Source organism: Harpia harpyja, chromosome 22 (genome assembly GCF_026419915.1).
Source record: "Harpia harpyja isolate bHarHar1 chromosome 22, bHarHar1 primary haplotype, whole genome shotgun sequence".
NCBI lineage: Eukaryota > Metazoa > Chordata > Aves > Accipitriformes > Accipitridae > Harpia > Harpia harpyja.
Genome location: NC_068961.1, coordinates 5,866,276 through 5,886,892, shown reverse-complemented (window position 1 = coordinate 5,886,892; position 20,617 = coordinate 5,866,276). Strand labels below are relative to the sequence as shown.

Sequence of the window (20,617 nt, the reverse complement as noted above, 5' to 3'; positions counted from 1 at the left end):
TTTTAAATAGTTTTGACATACTGATTTTGGGAAAAAAAACCAAACAAACAAACCTAAGTTCTGAGAAGTATATTTGAATGTTTAGCAACTAACAGGTTGAACTAAAGAAAAGTAAATGTACTGCTCATATTTCACAAAATATTTTTGAGTATGTATCTTTGAAAGCATTTAATCCAATTATAAATAACCACGAGAAGTGTTCATATTTTGAAGATAGAAAATATGCAAAAGTCAACATATTACTGTGTCTCTGTAACGCAGCTTAAATGTGAGAAAGTTTATAAATCATTATCTCGTAATCAAGTGAGAAAATTAAGTATATTTTAATGCTGCAAAGGATTATTCCATTAGTGGGTACTCCTCAAACTTAAGATGTTGGCAAATGATTACCACTAACAAGGACAGTGTCTACACGCACAACAGCCCGAGTGTTCCCCACTAAGTATTTCTTCATGTTGTCAAGCTTGATAAGTCTGTGTTATTGCCACGGCATGGAAGGGTCAGCAACAGGTTTGTACCTCATCGACATGTGAACCTCAGTACGTGGCTGAGCCTGTCAATGCAGTCTCTGCCTACACACACAAGAGGAAGTTCCCATGACAATTATACATGGTCTTTCCTAACCAATTTCAAGCAATTTGTTCACTTTGTGGACTAAATTGGCCTCAGATATATCTTTACCACTATTCATTGTTAGATTTTGTATTTCAGTTGCTACATATTTGGACAAGGTGTATGAGAACACGTTGTGTCTCAGGCAGGTAGAGGAGCACCTTTAGGAAGGCTTAAACTATCTGCATTCTCGGTCATCCAAGGATCTACATGGCTGTGTAATATGTCTGTATAGGGGCATCTTATTCATCCTCTGACAAATTTTGATCTGTTGATGGGGAGATGGTTGTGGAAGCAGACAAGCTCTTCTAGATTTAAGGTTTTGGTCTTTTTGTGTTAGACAGACAAGAAGAAAGTAGTGATCCAAAGCTCTGAAGTTAAAACTAGACAGACCTGTGAGATTCAACAAGACAGGAAAACCTTTCAAAGTGAAGGTGAGGATCTGGGTGATAGGAAAATTGTTTACCAAGTCCATCTGCCTGGCCTGACTTCCATTTGAATGCAGTTTGATTGGGAGATTTTCTAATCTCTAATACTAACTGAATTTCAGGTTCCTTTTTATGTCTACACAGCCTAAGTGCCAAGACCTCGGTTACGAATACTGACTCAGTATTAGTAAAGAAACAGAGTTTAAGCCTAGGCATGTTCAGCGTGAATGCCAGCCAGTTAGAGGCATCTTTGGAAGTGTATGAGAAAGTTTAGCAACCATGTAAACATTGCCTGAATTCGTATGTTTTAATTAATCACTAGATTGAGGTTGTACTAAACATCTGACAGTGTGCAATCCACTGTAGTATGAAGCAGAGTGGATTACTGCAAGCCACTGCTGAATGCTAAAACAAACCTGTTTTACAACTGAAAATCATTTATGTAATCGATTTTCTTTTCCATTACAACAGATGAAGAATATGTGTATGGTAACTTGCATTGTGGAGAATAGCATAAAAATACATAGAAGAAGGAGCCGCGGTAGTGAATACAGTAGAAAAACATTTCCTGGTGTTTCCTGTTTCTGTTACTATTGTCACAGATCTTTAAGGAGTATTTTGACAAAGAAACCAGCTAAAATCGAGAAATGAAGACTGAGTTTGAAGAACTATGAATTAAAAATTGAATCTAGGCTTCAAAAGCCAAAAAGCAACTACCAGTATGCAGATGTTTGCATTTCACAATATCCTTTGAGTGCTGTCATGACTTAACTGCAGTAAGGGGGGAAGGCATATATAAAATCTATGTCTTGTCATGTAATGCCAAAAGCACTTTCAGTAGTTTTGAGGAAGCACAATGTGTTATTAAATGACTTTAGGCTGCAAGCTGGTTTATATTATATTTATTTATATTACTTCCTAAAATAATGGGTTGAAGTCCTTAAAGTAAGCCATTATGTATGGGAACATGCTCTTAGACCAGTTAAAAGTTGTAGGATTTCATGCTCAAGGATGAGGTTGTCTTTGTTTAACTCATCTTTGTAACTGTCTTGTGTAACAGAGCCTGGACCTCATAGTGCAACAATAAATAATAATAAATGTTGGATTAAGTTTGTGACATAAGTGCCCTCTTCAAAGATACATTGAGGCATGCTAGAATTACTACATTGAATTATACAGTTAGTTAAAAATAAGAGATGAAGCCAAAGAGAACAAACATTGTCTCTACCATCTCATTCACAGCAGTGGTCTACCTACCCTCCTTCAACTGTGCTTCAGAGACTGGAGGGAAAGAAAAAAAAGATAATTCATTTTGCTGCTCATGTATCATGGAGAAAAACTCAAAAAAACCCCACCCTTCGTGGCAATTAAAATGGTCGACTAGAAGTTTTAAGTTAGAATCTGGATTATAGTAATTTCTAGGAGAGAAATCAGACACTGCCTGAAGTCCTAGCAATTTTGTCTTTTTTAGACATAAAAGTGTAAGGAGATACAATGCAGAGAATGAGGTATGATGGCTGGAGTTTCCCAGCTCCATTGCTGCTTGCTTCTAGTTTGAGATGAACTCACTCCATGGCTGATTACATCTCAGCTGAGCACTTTGGACGTTGTGTAGGACTATTCTATGCTGCTGAATCTTTCTGGCAGGCCCAAGAGGTGGGAAGGGCTTTGTTCAAATACTGCACCCAGGTCCATGCACCACATAGATCAAAACTACCTGGATATACTAGGTAGTATGTCATGTATACATATCCACGTATAAGCCAGAAGAAAAAAAGGCAGCAAGATTTTACTGATGGGATGTTCACTAACTGAGGAATTTATGTCTGGAGTTATAAGATGTTGCTAAGCAGACGTGAGTTTAATCTTCAGGGAGGCAAGTTCTGAATCCCGAACGCTGATTTTTCTACAAGGTAGAGTTGTCCTGTGAACAGGACACTTCCCTTAGACTTGGCAAAACTTGATTCAGGTTTCTTCTTCCTATAGACCTTGAGACAACCTTAGATATATCACTCGCAGTGTATCCATCAGTATCGGTGTAGCAAAGAAAGAAAACAGTTTTTACTAACTGTTTTGTTAAGCAACGGCACAGATCACTGAAAAAATAATTTACTCAATTTTTTTTCCTCAAATAGTTTGAAGTAGGAGATTTGATGGGAATTGAGGAGCATACATAGATCCTTGCTTAAACAATTAGTTGAGCACACAGCAGCTTCAGTCACAGATTACATTGTACTTTGCTAAATTTAAGCATGAGGTTATTATTTGTATTCTTAAGCTAAGGTAGAAATACTTTGTTGAACCGAAGGAAACAAGATGAAATCATGCTCTCAGGAAATTCACAGGGATTTTAACATTCACTTCAGTGCACCACAACTCTACAAAAGGTGTAGGAAATGCAACAGGTAATTGAGGAACGAGGCAACCCAAATGAACTCTGAGACAATCATCTGCACCAAAATCTTTATTTAAGATAATTAAACTCCAGAAAAAGTTCGTGAAGGATTTGTATTTGAAAAAGTTAGTAGATAAAACACTAAGTGAAAGGAGTGTGCCAATAAAATGTCTTTGTCTTCCGCAATAAAGGAAATGAATGATAGTAGCACAAAAGTTACAATAGAAGACACCATCCATCAAGAGAACTCTTAAAAAATACATTGTAGGGAACAATTGTGCAGTGGCAGGGGGATGAATTAGATGACAAAAAGAAAATTCATTTGAAATATCTGAAATGAGTTTTTGTTCTTATTTGCTACAGCTGGAACAGAGGAAACTGCATACATTAATATGAGAAAGACACTGGCATCGCATAAGCAGAGTCAATGCAGATGTACTGTAGCTAGTGACTATATTTCAAAGGTCACAGAAAGATCATTAAGGATGAGTAAGACTTACTGAAAAAAGTATACAGATGTAACGTATATGAACAAGGAAGGCAAACGTCTCTGTATTTCCTGGTCACATCAGTTAAATATGTAGGTTTTACATATACCTGAGAGGAGGAGATGTTTAACCCACTATCTATGAACACTGTGGGATCTTCCATAAGCAGCACCCCCTTGTAGATAGATATTTGATCTTAGAAAGCAAAATTGAAGATGGACCAGAGAATGCCGGAGAGACAGGAAGTTTAACTCTCTAACTTGGGGTGACACTTCACTCTAAAAGTGACTCCAACAGAACTGTAAGTGACCCCAGCCCTGGCAGTGCCTTTATTGACAGAGCAACATCATCCAGCACCCAGAGAGAGCAGAGTTAGGAGCTGATAACAGGGTCGACCAATAGTTCCAGGCTAGGCAAAGTGGTGATTCGGGTTCAAAGTCCATCCAGGGAGTCCAGTCGGGAGCAGGAGCAGAGACAGAGCTGGAAGAAAGGCTACGACCTCAGGCCATCCAGAGACAGGGCTGGGAACTGGCTCTCCTGCAGCACCGCTCCAGCAGGGACTGATGGCCTCGGGCTGAGCTGAAATGGGAATCCTGGTCCGTGGGCAGGGTGCGTGGATGGGGTCTGCCCTAGGGCTGGGCAGGGCCAGTGAGGCTCTTTGGTGCCTTCAAGGCTCTGGACACCTCAGAATTTTAGCAAATTCTGAGGATGGTGATGACAACTTGTAGATGGCTACAGTGCAAACACCTACAGCTGAGCTAGCCTGAGCTGAACACTCTCATCAAAAGAGAAACAAGCAGAATTCTTCTCACCCTAAAGCAGACTTCTAACAAAAGTAAAAAGCAGATCAGTATAGGCTGGTAACTAGCTTACATAAAGACCTCCACATTGCAGTGATCCAAATTAGGTGAGGTGACCAGATTGTCAAATTGCATTCTAAGTATCAGCATAGCGATGAGCAATAAATCCTACTCAATACCTTGAATTTAAAATTAGAAATGCCTTGCCACCTTTTTCACAATGTGAAAAAAATTATTATTTTGATAAGTGTCAGGAATGACACGATGGGAGTCTTTTGAAGTTGACTGGGAATTTTAGGACCATGCCATTTAATTAGTGTCACTTTTCTTTGAAATCAGCAGAAGTTCAAATAAGGGCCTGTCTACAAATATGCAATAAATAAGATAGCCAGGTTAGACTGTGTAGTAAAATATAAAGAGTGAATTCATTATGTAGTACAGAGCAGCATTTATCCATGCATCAGTGTCATGAAAGAACTGACAAGAATGGTCAGAAAAGAAAAACATGGATGAGATGCAGATCCTGATTTGAGTTACACTGGCATAAAGATCTTTAAAAGCTAATTAAGAAAGTGCCACTTGCTTAGCTTGTTCAATTTTCTTTTTAACACAAGACTAAAACAGTCATTTACCTTGTCTGTTAGCTACCAGCTCTATGAGAATCTTTTTATTCTTTCTTACAGGTGTGGGTGGTGATTGGGGCAGTTCTTAATATGGAGGTATAGGTGTCCTTCCCCAAAATCACTTTATAAACTTCCTTAAGTCTCATTGAACCTCATTCCTTGTCACCAGCCTTTGTCTTAATAGCAACACACAGCAACAAAGTAATCCATCAGAAAAATTGTACAGAAACTTGTAACAGTAAGTAACAAGTATCCATACATAGACATATCTTTTACTGATATTTACACATTTGCGTGTTATAGTCTACAGCAAAGTTTTTTCTTGCGATTTCCTCAACAGTAGAAGGCAAGTGGTGCAGACCACTTTTCTGGTTTTGCAGAAAAACACTGAAGTGTCAGCATAATGTGGATTTATGTCTGTTCTCCACTGGTTCAGCTACACAATCCCATCAAAGACTTAAATAGCATCCAGTATCTAATTCACAATATGTAGGTCACAGGAGAAAATTCACTTTTCCTTCAGTAATAACTCATGAGTCTTCAGGCTACTTACAGCACATTTTTGTTGGACAAAGAGCAGCCCCTTTCTCCTCTCTGAACTGTGTCCTTTTATTCAGTTCTCATCCTTTTCCCATCTGTTTATTCCCTTTTCCCTCCCCACTTCTGAGCTTCTAGTCTCACTGGTAGTGAATCTCCTTTTGGTTCTCTTAATTGATCAAACCCTTGTGTGAGTCTTTCCCTTCTGCAACTGCAGAAGCTGTCATAAACTCTGACCCTCATGAGGGTTTTTGTGTCACTTGCCTTCTCTGTTTTTTAGTCTCACAAGTTCCTTTACTTCCATTGTTCTCTCTAGAGAAGTCTCTTACCTTACAAGTGGGTTTTGATTGGTTTTTTTGGGGGGGAGGGGAGTTTAAGATCTTTTTGGCTTCTTTCTTTGCTCCTGGTTTTCATCTTTGATGATATCAAGAAGACATACATACCTTTTTGCACTGCATGAAACATCTGAGTCACTTGTTACTGTTTCTTGCTGAAGTCCATTACAATCTTTTCATCTACTTGATTATTGGAAGATATTTTGTTTCCCCTGCTTCCTAACTTGCTTTATGAGCATCACCTTCACTCTTTGTTTGCCCTCTTTGTTTTTTTTTCCCCTCTCTCTCTACCTGATCTTGCCCATTTCATGGAGGTATCACAATCAAGAAAAGCCTCCAAAAATCCCAAGTTGTCTCCCAAATCCCTCGTTTGTGTTCAGTGTTTCCATCGCAACAGCTGGAGGAAGCAGAACAAGCATCAAGTGTCATTTACCTAAACCATCTCATTAAGTATTTAAATTTGCTATCTTGATCCTCATCTCAGAGCAGCTGCAGCTGAATTTGGGTGACACAGTATAGGCATATTATTTGTTAAGTGTGAAATAACATAACTGCCAAAGGCGAGAAGAGCATTTTTTAGCTTGAACAGACCCCACAAAACTGTTTATATCAAGCTCAGGAAAATTGACCTAATCAACTGATACACATTTCTGCTAACAATACTTAGGTGGGAAGGTGTTTACCCTGGCAAATACTGTTAGTATTTTCTTGCCTCTGCTCTGCTCTGTGACAGTGGCAACAGAGTTATTGTTAGGCTCAGGCAGAGCTATTTATACCCTGGGACTTGCAGTGCTCCATGCCCTACCAGTGGTCCCCTACGTTGGGAGAGAGAGAAATAAAGGGAAGGAAAAAAAATAAAATTAAATCCTGTCCTTTTAAAAAAATATTTACCCTATTCCTAATCGTAGGAAGAACATAAACCCAACTTCCTAGTCCAGTTGGTTAAGTTGAAGTGGAATAGAGACCTTCTTTTCTTTTTATTTCTGTTTTTTGTCTTAATTGTACTTCCCTTTATCCTGATTTAGATTGCAAACTAAGAGGCAGGAATGGCTGCAGCATGGAAGGCACAAGCCAAACCTCCTGTACACCAATCCAATGAATCATTCCTTATTAAAAAGAAACAGGAAAACAACCAACCAACCAACCAAAGAGGCTCCCCCCCGCAATGTGATTATTTGGATTACTTCATGCGTGACTGAACAGTTTACTAGCCAAAATGATTTTGTATTAATTGAGTGACAGACCTGAAATAATCTTTCATCAAAACGATGCTGACTTTTCCATTTAAGTCCTATATAAGAACAGTTAAAATGTATTCATCTCATCTACAGCCCCAGGAGACCCTTCTCTGTTCTCATTTTTAGTAGAAAGGAGATTTTAGCAAGTTATAGCACTTCAAAAGGGTAAAGCCTGTTTTTTACTGTGTCGCATACATGCATTCCTTAAGCTGGAAATTAGGAGGAGAGAGTCAAGGTTCTTTCCCTTTTCCATCACTTACTGTCATCTGGAGAATAGCTGAAGATCTCTGCATCCATCCTGCATACCACCAAGACAAGAAAATATTCCCATTGCTTTTCTAAAACTCTCCTCTTCAAACTCAAGTATTCATGCTGACTGGAGAACTGTGAAATGAAGTTTGTTTTTTGCATAGAGGTCCAAAATGGCAGACTGCTGGATTTCTCTAAAATACCTTAACCTTGAGCAGGTCCATGTGAAAACAGAAAATAGACTTCTAAAAATTTTCTTAGGAATAAATTTTATAAAAGTCCCTGCTGATGATCTTTAAAAGAACATCCTGTGATACATCCTTTTGGTGTTTAGGTTTAATTCAGGATTTTGAGGGATTTTTGCATTATTTGAACATATACTCATTAATCACATTATTCTGCATCACAGACCTTCAGTAAACTCTGCTTTCCATTTCCTTAAATGTATTGGTTCCAAATGATAGGCTCATAAGAACCCTAATGAAATAAGTTTAAACTTTTCTATGCACCTCAAAACTCAACTTCCATCTGAAATGCTGGATGTTAGCATACCCCCAAGCTATCAGATAATATCCTTTTTGTAGTTCTAATTGGCTTAATACCTGCACAGTTTTTCCAACTTTTCTTTCTAATAAAAACAAAGGATGCAAATTCCTATTTACTTTCAGCTATTCACCCCAAAATTTAACACCATTTGTAATGTTTTGCTAGTTTCAGATTCTGCCAAAGACATGCATTTTCTAACAGTGGGACAAAAACTATTGTCATATATTTCAGATACTAAACTACACATACTATAATCTTTACAATAAACACAAAATTCAGTCATTCAGAATTTTTTTTTTATATTTAGGACTGGCTGATACTGAGATATTTGCACCATATCACTTAGAAATGGTTGCTTTCTTTAACTCAATTTTTTCACTCTGACAAAAGGAATCCCTTTGCTATGTTGTAATTTATGCTTAACTGATTCAATTTTCAAAATAAAACAAAAGGGTTTTTTTCAGATTTCCTAAGTATCCTAGTAGCTTTTTAAAAGATAAAAAAAAAAAAAATTAACTATCTGAAACACCCGTAAGGAAGCATAACTCATCTTTGTCCTCAACTTTTTAAAATAAAATAAATGAATATTCAGTATTCTTTGGCAGTCCACGGAATTCCAGGCTACCGCATTTACAAAATTTCTACTTTTCACTTTTAAAGTAACTTTGCATAGTTATTTCTTTGTTTTTAGATGCACTTCTTGCTATTTAAAGGTTAAACATGCTATCAGTTTTCAGATTAATGATTTGGAATACTTCATTAGCATTCAGTGTGTCAAGGGGTTTTTTGACATCCAAAATTTGAAAAATGTCTGGAGAAAATAATTTATAAACAAATTCTTGGGGGTGGTTTTGGTTGGTTCAAACTTGTCTGAAAATATTTGCAGAAGTTGCTTAGGACTTCCTTTGCATCTTTGTCTCGTACGTTTGCTCAGTATCAGGAAAATTGCTGTCTGAATCTTGCAGATCTGTTTGTTTCACTCAGAATGATTGCATCCACTTTATGTAAGAGAGTAATGATTGTCCTCAGTTTATTTTCCGTTAATAAAATGTGTTTCTGAAGGACAGAAAAAAACAAAAGACAAAACACAATTCTGAATAGGTTTCTCTCTGCTTTTTGCCATCTTTGGCAAAGTGGCTATGCTTTGCTACATTCTTAAGTGTGTTGCTCTCTCGCTTCTTAACTGTCTCTCTTACTGACTCCAGTGGAAAACCAGTACATGCAAATCAATACTATTTCTCTCACAAGCAATAAAATAAAGCTTTTCTGTTTTCAAGGACTTTTGAATATAGGTTGGAAATGACGAGTAATTTTTTTTGTGCCAACGTTATCTTCTGTCTTCAGCATGCCATCAACCGCTGCTTGGATGAACTGAAAATTACATGGACCATTCAGCAAGTAAATAGATTCTTCAAACAAATCTTTAACAAGTGTCTGGATTATGTGCATCAGATTACTAGGGATGGAATTTTTTTCCAGGGCAACATATATTCTTCCATGTTACTGTTAAGTAAGACTTCCGAATATGAGGCATAACATTGCATTATAGCACTTCCTCTTTTAGCAGCGTAGTTTCTATACCCACAGATCTTCCCACTTGGGACTTTCTTCAACAAGAAAAGAAAACACTGTAAATGATCAGTCAATTCTTTTTGAAGATGATGATGAAGAATTCAGGAAAATAATTCTTTGTCAGCTGCTACCGTTCAGCAGATAATCTTCACTTTTGAACAGAATTCAGTGGAAGCTTCTCGTACCACAACACTTACTCTAGATAATGAGGTCAGTCATGAGATTTCTGTCTTGACTTCCGCAGCCTAAGCATGGTTTCACTGTGTCTTGTATTTTTACTCCAGCAGTTGTTCAGTATGATTATTAGATATCCACCAATGTGCAATCCTTTCTGTTTTAGAGGGTACTTAACACTGCAGTTTCTATCCTTAAGATTTTAAAATCACTGCTACTACTGGGGGTTTTTATGGTTTTACTTCAAATACTGTATGTTCTGCACAGTTCTTTATGCAAGCCTCTTCTAGCAACAACAGATTCTCATAAACTAACATTATGTCTTTGAATATCACTCAGTTACTCTCCACCTACACTGGGACATAATGTGCTGTCTTTTGACTGATATAACAATATAACATTGTAAGATACCCAGGTACTTAAAACAAGTATCTAAAAAAAAAACAGATTTCCACTGAAAGAACAATGGAGTTACACATTTTAGAACTCAAATAGCAGATTTTTATTATCTCTTTGAGGAATTCACATAGTTATAAAAACAATATGTATATTTTCTTTATAGTAACCAAATAGTATTCTCTATGTGCTATATATAGTTCTACAAGAATTTAGCAGCCGAAACCTTTTCTGAATTGTTAAATTATTGAAGAGCTGAATATATACACGTATGTGATATCTGCTTCATATAAGGTTAGCAGAGAACCTAACAATTCTAAACGATTCTAAAGATATAGGAAGTGGGAAGAAAGGATTCAATCTAATAACAAGAGTTATCTGAAGAATGTCATTTTCCCGTGAGTTGCAGCTTTCATCTGCTACTCTGTAGAAACATTGAAGAGCTTGAGTTAGAGTGTGGGAGCTCACCGGCTACAGAGCACACTCGAGATAAAGGAAAATTCTGCGGGCAATTTATATTGGTATGCGACGCCCAAAGGCATCTGAAGTCAAGGAGAGCCAGCTCCCCAATTTACAGTGAAGAACAGACTTGTTTAACTTGTTCTTCTACAGAAAGAAGAAACGAAATAACATGATCAAAGGAGATGACAGTAGCAGCAAACCTATAAAGCTAGTCATAGATTAAATTCAGTAAAAGTGAGGTCCAAGCAATAACGCACCAATAGCTTCTATTCACTTCAAGAACTGCTTGTCAGAAAACACCATTTAGCCATGACTGTTTAAGAACAGTGCTATTTTAACAGAAATGACATCCCTATCCAGTGTGTCACTTCATCTTGGAAATATTAATGTATCTTACTGAGATACTTTTATGTAATCTCATGGCTGCTACCCGTCTGTTGGAGCTACGGTTGTCTGTATGAGAGGAGAAAGAGATGGGTGAAGGATAATAAAAGAGGAGTCTGTTAGGGAGATCGAACTCTGAGCAGTTATGTTCATAGCAGATCTGCTCGAACTAATTGCAACTTATTTTAATTTGAGACTGTTTATATGTGCAACTTCTGTAGGTTTTGTTTTTCTTAACATGAGAAGGAAAGATGTATTCTGAGAGATGAATAGGTGAAATTGTTGGACAATTCAGAGAGCTCGAGAATTGCAGGAAAAATGGACGCTAAATAAAGTAGCTGTGAAGCCTTGGGACAGGATCTTTAAGGGTTCTGCAGGCTTAGAGCTTGCCTGCTGTTTTAGAAGGGACCTGATATACTTGACTGTGGGGGAGCCCTGACAATTTTACTACTAACTTCACTGAGGAAGAGACATATAGTTATCTTTTTATATAAAGAGAGTTTACTATCCAGATGCTTTGCAGAACAAAGGTATTGTTAATTACTGAGAGATTAATTTGATCCTTGTAGTTAACCCTCTGACAAAATGAGATTTTATATCAGCTGAGAGAGTCTGGGAGAGAGCTCTCTCTTTTTAATATCGAGCCTTATACAGTTCATCAGCTTTACAGATTAGAAGTCTGACAGCCCTTTATGTCTCCTAGTATATTACACCGGCTGCTCCACAGCCACAGACACTGACAGATATGCTTTAGTTTTTATAATGCTTAGGAAATCGGTGGTTAAAGTCTGCACTGCTGTTCCTCCAGCACCACATGAAGTTCCAGATCCTCGCCGAAGCATCACTGCAGTGCAACAGATGAACATTGCACTGTAACAGACTTTGCTCTCCCAGACCTCAGTGGTTTGTGCAGTATGAGCATGACATTATATAGCTGCGTAGCTGATAAACTAGCATCAGCTCTTCAAAACACTCGCGATGTGATTCAGACACGATGTGATGTCACACATGCCCTGTCCCCAACCCCACGCCTGATTCTGCAACAGGCCGTATGCTCTGTATATAGCCAAACCTGAAGAATTCTTTGTTCTGTGGGGAAAAAAAAAATCATGGTACAACTTCCTTATTTCTTTCTTTTCCCCATGTCTTACCTATATGAGCTGCTTGTACTGACTTGCATTAATTCAGAATCCCCAACCTTATATTGCTATCTGTAAGCCCTTGAACTGGCCTGGTGTTACAGTGCCCAACACCAAAAAAAGTTGGCTGAAAATTTCTTTTCAATGATGTCATTTGGCACAAGAGTACCGTCAAAGATAGATGTGTGGTAAGACAGCCTGACCACAAAGTTCTCTTGTGCATGGCCTTACTGGAATTTCTTTTAGTTGACATTTTAATAGCTATATATTTTTTTTCTGCTCTTCTTCTATCAAGGTGTTATAGTGCTCTGAATCAAATTGTCAGGTGGGGCAAATGTTGCATGGTCTACAAAGGCACACAGTGCACTGATTAATAAAGCCCTTTGGCTTTTTCTGTTCTTCATTGTCCATCTTGCCAATTAAACACTTTTAAAGAGCCTGAAGGAATGCTTAGTGTAGAATTACATACCTTCCCAGAATGTAAATTGTAAATCTCAGTAAATGAGAAGCATATTTCTGCTCTGGGAAATGTTCCATGCATAAGTTCAAAGAAATTTAAGGGGGAGTGTTAGATTTTGTTTGTTTATTTTACTTCTGAGAAAACAGCAAAGAATTCAAGTATCAAACCAACCTTTCAAAATGTTATTGGGAAGGTGTATGAAGGAATGCTGTGGTGCCTTGCCTTGCCTTCCCTTTTCCCCAGGAAGACTGTGCCATTGCTGCTGTCACAGCCAGAGCCTTTTAAAGCCTGCCACGTCCTATTGTCTGTGCCAGCAAGTCACTCTCAGCCTTTAAAGCTCCTTCCCCTTTGCTGACTTCCAAGCAGCATTCAGAGGGTTCTCCTAGTCTAATGTGTATAATAACCATCACCCCTCCGACCCTGATTTAAGTGCAGACTAAGTGAACTGGAAGTCTCCAGGCTCTGTCATTGAATTGGATCCTAAAGGTAAAATCTCTTATAATGTGAAAAATGCTGTGGGATAGAAGAAGCTGTAAAGAACCTTAAGGTCACCCACTGTCCTTTAAATTCATGCTATAGACTAGAACTGCAGCCTGTGACTCTTTAGTCCGCTGAAACATTTCTTTCTTTAAACCTGTTTTTATCTCTAAAATTGACTGTGATGTAGTTACAGCATGGCATGTACCCGTTCATCGCTGCCCTTCCCACATTTTCTAGTGCTTTCCATTCTGTTGAACTGATGAATTGGTTAATGAATATTAACCACTGTAGTGCACATAAATCTGTGACAATCTGTTACTAGATTAACAAGTTTTCTGTGAACTTAACAAAATTCAACAAAATACCAAAAAGAGTTTTTCCCCCAGTATTTAAAAAAAATGAGGTGATACAAAAAATGTTTTTCACGATAGCATGCTGAGGAATTTAAATTACTGATGAATATGTATTTCTGATGTCTGTATACACTCAAGTGGGTAGGTAGTCTGAGATCATAGACCTCAGCTCTTTAGTACCCTACTTTTATTAAGAATAAAGTACAGATTTTTGACTCTAATTAATTATTCTCTGGTCCATTTCTGGAGAACTGTATGCTTCCCTGGCTGCGGGAGGACCGTGTGCTTCCGCGGAAGTGCCTGTCTGTTCTTGACTTCCCTGTCTCTTCCATGATATTTGAGGAAAAAAGCAGCCATTTTTTGTTTATTCCTTTCTTGTTAAGTATTTTCAGATTCTCCAGTGTGCCTTCTGTTCAAGAGTGCTTCTTGAAGGAACCGATACCTGCTTATTCTTAATCCAGGAAATAATTAGTATTTTTAAACAGTGAAGATACTGACTGAAGTTAGACTAGTGCAGACAGTTCAGTTTCTGTACACAGCAAATTAAGCTGAGAGAGAATGACTAATCTATAAATGAAGACCTTTGGTTCCTATTTTACAAAGCAGAATGTCACCTAAAAATTGCACTACTGTTACCAGTTATTTTTTGGGGGAAAAAACATCTAGAGGCCTAAGAAAGGAATTTAGTATCCATTATACCTTTTCATGTCATCACATTTACTAAAATGAGAAACTGTCTCCAGGTGTTTGCAATGAAAACATGTGGCAGAGGGCAATGGGTTAATACAACAAAAAAAGGAAGAGGGAAAAAGGTAAAAATGAAATTATTTTGATTAGCAAAATGAGAAGCAGACATGGCCCAACAGTGTCTGCATACGGCCAAAGGGCAAAGGTACGTTTTAATAAGTCTTGCAGAAGACAGTGCAATGGCTTAGTAAATACTTATGCAAATCTTCTTAGCACTGTTTATGTAAAAATGCAAAGTTCTTTTAAGTCTTCTACGATTTAGTTAATCAGAATTCTTCCAAGGGAATGAAATGATCATAATTATTTCATAAATATGTATAGCATGAAAATCGTCATGTTTTGCTTATTTTTGTTTTGCTCAATTTTGTTTTACTCTTTCAGTATATTGCGGTTCCTGTACAGAGCGAGGTTGTACCAAAAGACTGATTTCCCTTGGTGTAAATTAGAGTTTCATAAGACTAGGGGACTTTTAATTTGTCTTTTTATCACCAGCTGTTTTGTGTTTGTAAATTGCAGGTGAATCTGTCTGGAAAGTCATCTTCTTCACTCCAAACTTCAGTCCTGAAGACTCCAATGGTTGCTACGATTCTCACGTTTGCTTCTGCCATGGAGGATTCGTCACACAGCATGATCCCCCACTGCTCTTCGATCTCTCCAGAGACCCTGAAGAGAAAGTCCCGCTGACTCCAGAAACGGAGAGCCGTTTCTACGAAATCCTCGGGGTCATACACCTAGCAGTAGACAACCACACCAGATCCCTGCATCCTGTCCCTGACCAGCTGTCATGGGACAACCTTCTCTGGAAGCCGTGGCTCCAAGTGTGCTGCTCATCTCTCTTTCAGTCTTGCTACTGTGACTATGACTCAGAAGGCAGACTGCTAGAGGTGCATTCAGGATAAACAAGCTGTAATTCCCTTTCAGAAACTGGAACAAGAGAGGGTGGGTAGCTGACTTGCACCGCTGCGGTACTAGCCTTCAGAAGGGTTTGTTACGTAGGAGGACCTGTCTTCGAATACACCATTGCAGTAGAAGAGAATTTCAGTCAAGAAAATGTGCCAAGAGGAGGGCAAGACACGCCTCTTCTGTCTTTGTAATACAAGAATCAGTATGAAGCACATGTTGCTGTCCTCATTTACAAATGGGTAGGCTGTAGGTATTTTCTAGATGAGATCATTTTCTAGATCTTCAGATTCAGCTTTTTTCTTGCACAGCAAGGAATTTACCTGTAGTTTCTGTCAATTACAGCTACTAAATGCACACTTTCTTGTCCTTTTTGCTAAGTGTTATCCACCTTCAGTAGAACATAGCACCGAGTAATTGAAAATAGAGAGATAACAGTGGAGAGGTCCACCCGTGACTATAATTTGGTAGCTCATAGATAGCTAAAGAGCAGCCCTGCAATAGCATCTCTGTCAACAAGCAACACAGATATGAAATAATAAACAGATTGCCAACAAGCTAACATTACATGTGCCATAAAAATGTAGAGAGCTATGTAGTGGAAGACCTTGCATCCACATTAAAACAGTGCTCCCTGGCTAGTGTCCTATTGCACGGCAACAGCCTTTGTTTCAAAAGGAAACCGCTTCAAGTGCACCAGTCGTGCTTGAGTGTGTACCATAAGTCTCCACATATATATATATATGCAAGCAAAATTCGTAACCCCCCAAACCCCCCCAAATCCTTCAATCCCTGATATAGACACGCCTCTACGGTCATAACTCAGTTGCTAAAATGAAAGATTTGGTCCATACTTGATATCTGAGTTCCAAATTCACATGATACTACAAATATATCTTTCACTATCTATCTATCATACCTGTTCTTCCACTGATGACAGTAGTGTGCATCACAAATAAATAAAATTTGATCTTCCTTTAAATATCTTTGCCATCATTTAAGGTCTCTCATTTTCTGAGAAGAAAACTGGGCTTGAGCACTTAAAACCAAATATAACTGTCTCTGAGTTCTTAACAAGGCCTTGGGAAATCTACAGTACTTCAGGGCTAATTTCTGTATCCATTTTTATCTGCATCTTATTCAGGCACATTTTCTTTCCATTCTACAAGCAGGCAAATTATTTTCTTTGGCAAATTGTACCAAAGGAGAACATACCAGCAAAATACTAAAATGATTTGATGCCTGATAATAGAAGATGACTTACTCCTTATAAGAAAACACTAGTTAATTCCAACATTATAATGTATTAAAATCCACTTGGTGCTCAAGTGATCTGTGATGATAGTAATGCAGTAGCTTCAGTCAGCCAACATTAAGGTTGTGACCTGGTTCTTGGGAACTATTGAAGCCTGTCCTGTAAAAATACATTGTGATACATGGTATATTTCTCTGTCTGTAAAACCTAGGCTTTATTTGATTTTTCTGCTGCAGTTTCATTCAAAATTTCATTTTCCACAATATCCAGATGCCTGTCCTGGGAAATGTAGTAGTCTTTCCTTGAAGTGCTATTTTTGATGTTTTACCTTGTGTTCATGATTGTGTATCTTAAGTATGTGCTCTGCGAGCTCTCTGTAGGTAGCAAAGTCCTGTGTGTGCTGATAAAGTTAGTCTGTTCAGGTATTTCTCTGATAACCACTCAGGACTGTTTATGTTGTACCTGGAAAGCTGTCAGATGGTCATTCATGTGGCATAATTCTCTCTTTGCTTTATTTAATCACTGAATGAACTACATAAACTTAGGAAGAAAGATGCCTGCATTTTGAACACAAGCACTCTTCTGCAGTGATAGCGGCTGCCTCTCGACATCACGGCAGGATGCATACTTCCCAAATTTTTGGTCCTCACCATGTGGCCAAGAAGGCCAATCGCATCCTGGCCTGTATCAGAAACAGTGTGGCCAGCAGGAGCAGGGAGGTGATCGTCCCCTGTACTGGGCACTGGTGAGGTGACACCTCGAGTCCTGTGTTCAGTTTTGGGCCCCTCACTGCAGGAAAGACATGGAGGGGCTGGAGCGTGTCCAGAGAAGGGCAACCGAGCTGGTGAGGGGCCTGGAGCACAAGTCTTATGAGGAGCAGCCGAGGGATCTGGGGTTGTTCAGTCTAGAAAAGAGGAGGCTGAGGGGAGACCTTATCGCTCTCTACAACTACCTGAAAGGGGGTTGTAGTGAGGTGGGTGCTGGTCTCTTCTGTCAGGTGTCTGGAGATAGGACAAGAGGAAATGGCCTCAAGTTGAGGCAAGGGAGATTTAAGTTAGATATTAGGAAAAATTTTTTTACTGAGAGGGTTGTCAAACATTGGAATGGGCTGCCCAGGGAAGTGGTTGAGTCACCATCCCTGGAGATATTCAAAAAGCGAGTGGACAGGGTACTCCAGGGCATGGTTTAGGGGGCATTGTTAATGGTTGGACTTGATGATCTTGAAGGTCTTTTCCAACTGAAATGATTCTATGATTCTATGATTCTATGATTCTATCTGGCCCAAGAACCCCTTGGAGCTGCGGCCAGGCTGCTGGCTGCTTCGGCGCTGAGCATCACGGCATGGGGGGTTGCTCTCTTCAGCTCCCATAGCTCTGCTGCAGCTTACACAAAACTTTTCAAGCAAATATTCCTGCTGAAGCATATGGGAGAAAAATATGTTGTGTGTTAGGTATACAGCAGTAACTCACACAAGGTGTTTGGTGTCACTGGATCTGTTTTGTTCCCATGGTTGCTGGGCTGTGACCTTAACAGGGATCTCAATTTATATGCTCAAGGACATCCACACATACTTCTTTTCATCAGGAAGATGCTATGTTGCTACTATTTCTTTTCTTTCTGCAGGTGCAGGAATTGTTTGCTCTGTTAGGTGCAACAGCTGTTCTGTGCTGCCTGACTGAGGTATCAAAAATGGTAATTTTTCTACTGCTCTGATTTCTTCTTGCCTGAATAGAGCCTTTCTGTCATACCCTCCTTGGCTTTTGGTGCCATCTCTCTAATCTCCTTTCTTAAAACATCCACACCCCTCAAATACTTTTCCACCTATTTCTTTGCCACTCTGTCCTACCGTTTGCTTGTCATATTGATCGCGATGGCTATTTTGCCCTCATCAATCATAAAATGAAAAGTGGTCTTTGTGAAAAGATTTGACTTCTAGGGCTCCTTGACTCTGCTAACCTCCTACTTATTCAAGGTCTAGCAAGGATTAACTTTGCATTACAAAATCTAAGAAATTAAAACACACCCAAGACACCCTGAATAATAAAATTTATTTCTTGTTTGTAGCAAAAGCTTCATATTTTCCAAAAATATAGTTTATTACATCATTTAATATTTTGACTTAAGCAGTAAAATCTGAAATCCATTTTTACACTTGTTCCTTCAAGAAAGATTCTATTAAGAATAGGGCAGTATTTTTCATACTCTATGTTAATGCCATTTCATTTAATGCCTGAAATAAACCTTCCCCGTATTGCAAATGTATTACACCTTTCAGTACTGTACCTTCTGTTCTGGAGATGGCATGTCAGATCATGGTAATTAAAGTAGTCTTGTTTATCTGCAGAATAAAATGAGAAGCACAATATACCATTTTTGTAATAGCACTGCCTGATCTAACAAGGAAAAGTTTTGTTTTTCACAACAGGTTATTAATGGGATATACGTGATTCACAGTTTATTAACACGGAATGCTCAAGGAGAATGTGCTGCTCTGGTACTTTGAGACTGACTTTCAATCTGTCATTTACCAAGCATCGGTATTGTAACTTGATGCCTGGTTGTAGAATATGTCAGTTTAAACTGGGAGTTAAGCTTCAGAGGGAAGCATATTCCTCTGCAATATTATTTAACAGTATCACATCCTAGTTTGTCACAGAGTCCCTGTATGGCCCAGAGCAAGTCATTTAACTCTGTTTCTCATTCCTCTGCGCGCAAAGAAGGATAACAGTACTTCTCTCACTGCTGGGAATACTGAAAGAACAAAAAATGCTGAAAGTGGTAAGCTGGTAACGGTGCACTTTTTAGTCAATAAGGTACCTTCTCTACAGATGTTACAGTTTAAGAGCTGGAAAACTAGGATGTAGAAGATCCACCTGTACTAGGAGGTATAACATACCCTTAACTTCAGGTTTGCAGATTGGTTCTGTGCTTACTGTTTAGCACATGTGGGATTGGGGCCTGGAGGAGAGAGAACAGATGGCTAAAAAGATGTACACTGGGGATTCAGAGAAAGGTATTAGTCACATTTTTCTAATTATATTTATTCCTTCTTTTAGCGGACATAGGAGACTACATGGAATTATTTAAATAATATTTCCCCCTCGGGGACTGGATGTCACAGGTTCCTGGCTCTTAAAAATAGAAATATCCTGACTTGCCTCAAATTACTGTGTCAGAAAAAGAAAAAAAAAAAAAGCAAAAGGGAAATATGAGCCTTTAGAGAGAGGTGTCAGCTCAGTGAAATCGAACTGAAAGTTTGCAGAGAACTAAGTGAATATGGTCCTTATCCTTCACAGTTCAGTGAGAATCATCACTTGCCAGCAATAGTTTATTTCACATTGCAGTAATGTGAGATCTGGGTGTTCAGATTTGTGGACAATGTAGAAAATTACACATAAGATGTCACCTGATATAGGAACAAATGGAAAAAGAAAAAGAGGGCAAACATAGCTACAAAAATCTTACGTTCTAATAGACTACATATATTAAAACATAGGGGGTTTTGACTTGCCTTAGGACATGATAGTTCTGTGAGTAAGGCAGAACTTGCATCTACTCTGTCATTTCTCTTTCCTCTGGCATTGCCTGTGCAGCATCTGAAATGCGCTCCGAGGAGCTCACTTCCAAGAGGAGTCCACCCTGCCCGAGTACACGACAAGCAGAGCGGCCGGCCGTGTGGGCAGGAGCAAAGGCTGGCGTAGGAAACCTCTGCACTGGGAACCGCCAGGGAGAAAAGGGCTTCTGGGGGTTATCTTCAACCCGAAGACTGAGGCCCGTGGATGGCTGGTTCCTCTGGGTCTGTCAGGGACTGCAGGTGACCAGGAGGAGTGAGGTCGCCTCTGCGGCCAGTTGGACTGTGGTGTATTCTGCAGCAGTATCCTTGCAGATGACGCCAAGTTGGGAGGGAGGGTCGATCTGCTGGAGGGTCGGAAGGCTCTACAGAGGGATCTGGACAGGCTGGGTCGATGGGCCGAGGCCAACTGGATGAGGTTCAACAAGGCCAAGTGCCGGGTCCTGCACTTGGGTCACAGCAACCCCACGCAG

General features: G+C 39.0%; 1 protein-coding gene across 10 annotated transcripts in view; it reads left to right on the top strand.

Annotated features, from left to right (window-relative positions):
- The window catches only part of STS (steroid sulfatase), a 115,280-nt gene extending 98,980 nt beyond the window's left edge, over positions 1–16,300 (top strand). For all 10 annotated transcript variants that reach the window (XM_052773848.1, XM_052773844.1, XM_052773843.1 and 7 more), the window contains one exon: positions 14,935–16,300. In XM_052773848.1, the coding sequence (XP_052629808.1) occupies positions 14,935–15,317 (383 nt within the window). In that variant the 3' untranslated portion in view covers positions 15,318–16,300. The remainder of the gene's footprint in view (positions 1–14,934) is intronic.
- Positions 16,301–20,617: the final 4,317 nt, after the last annotated feature.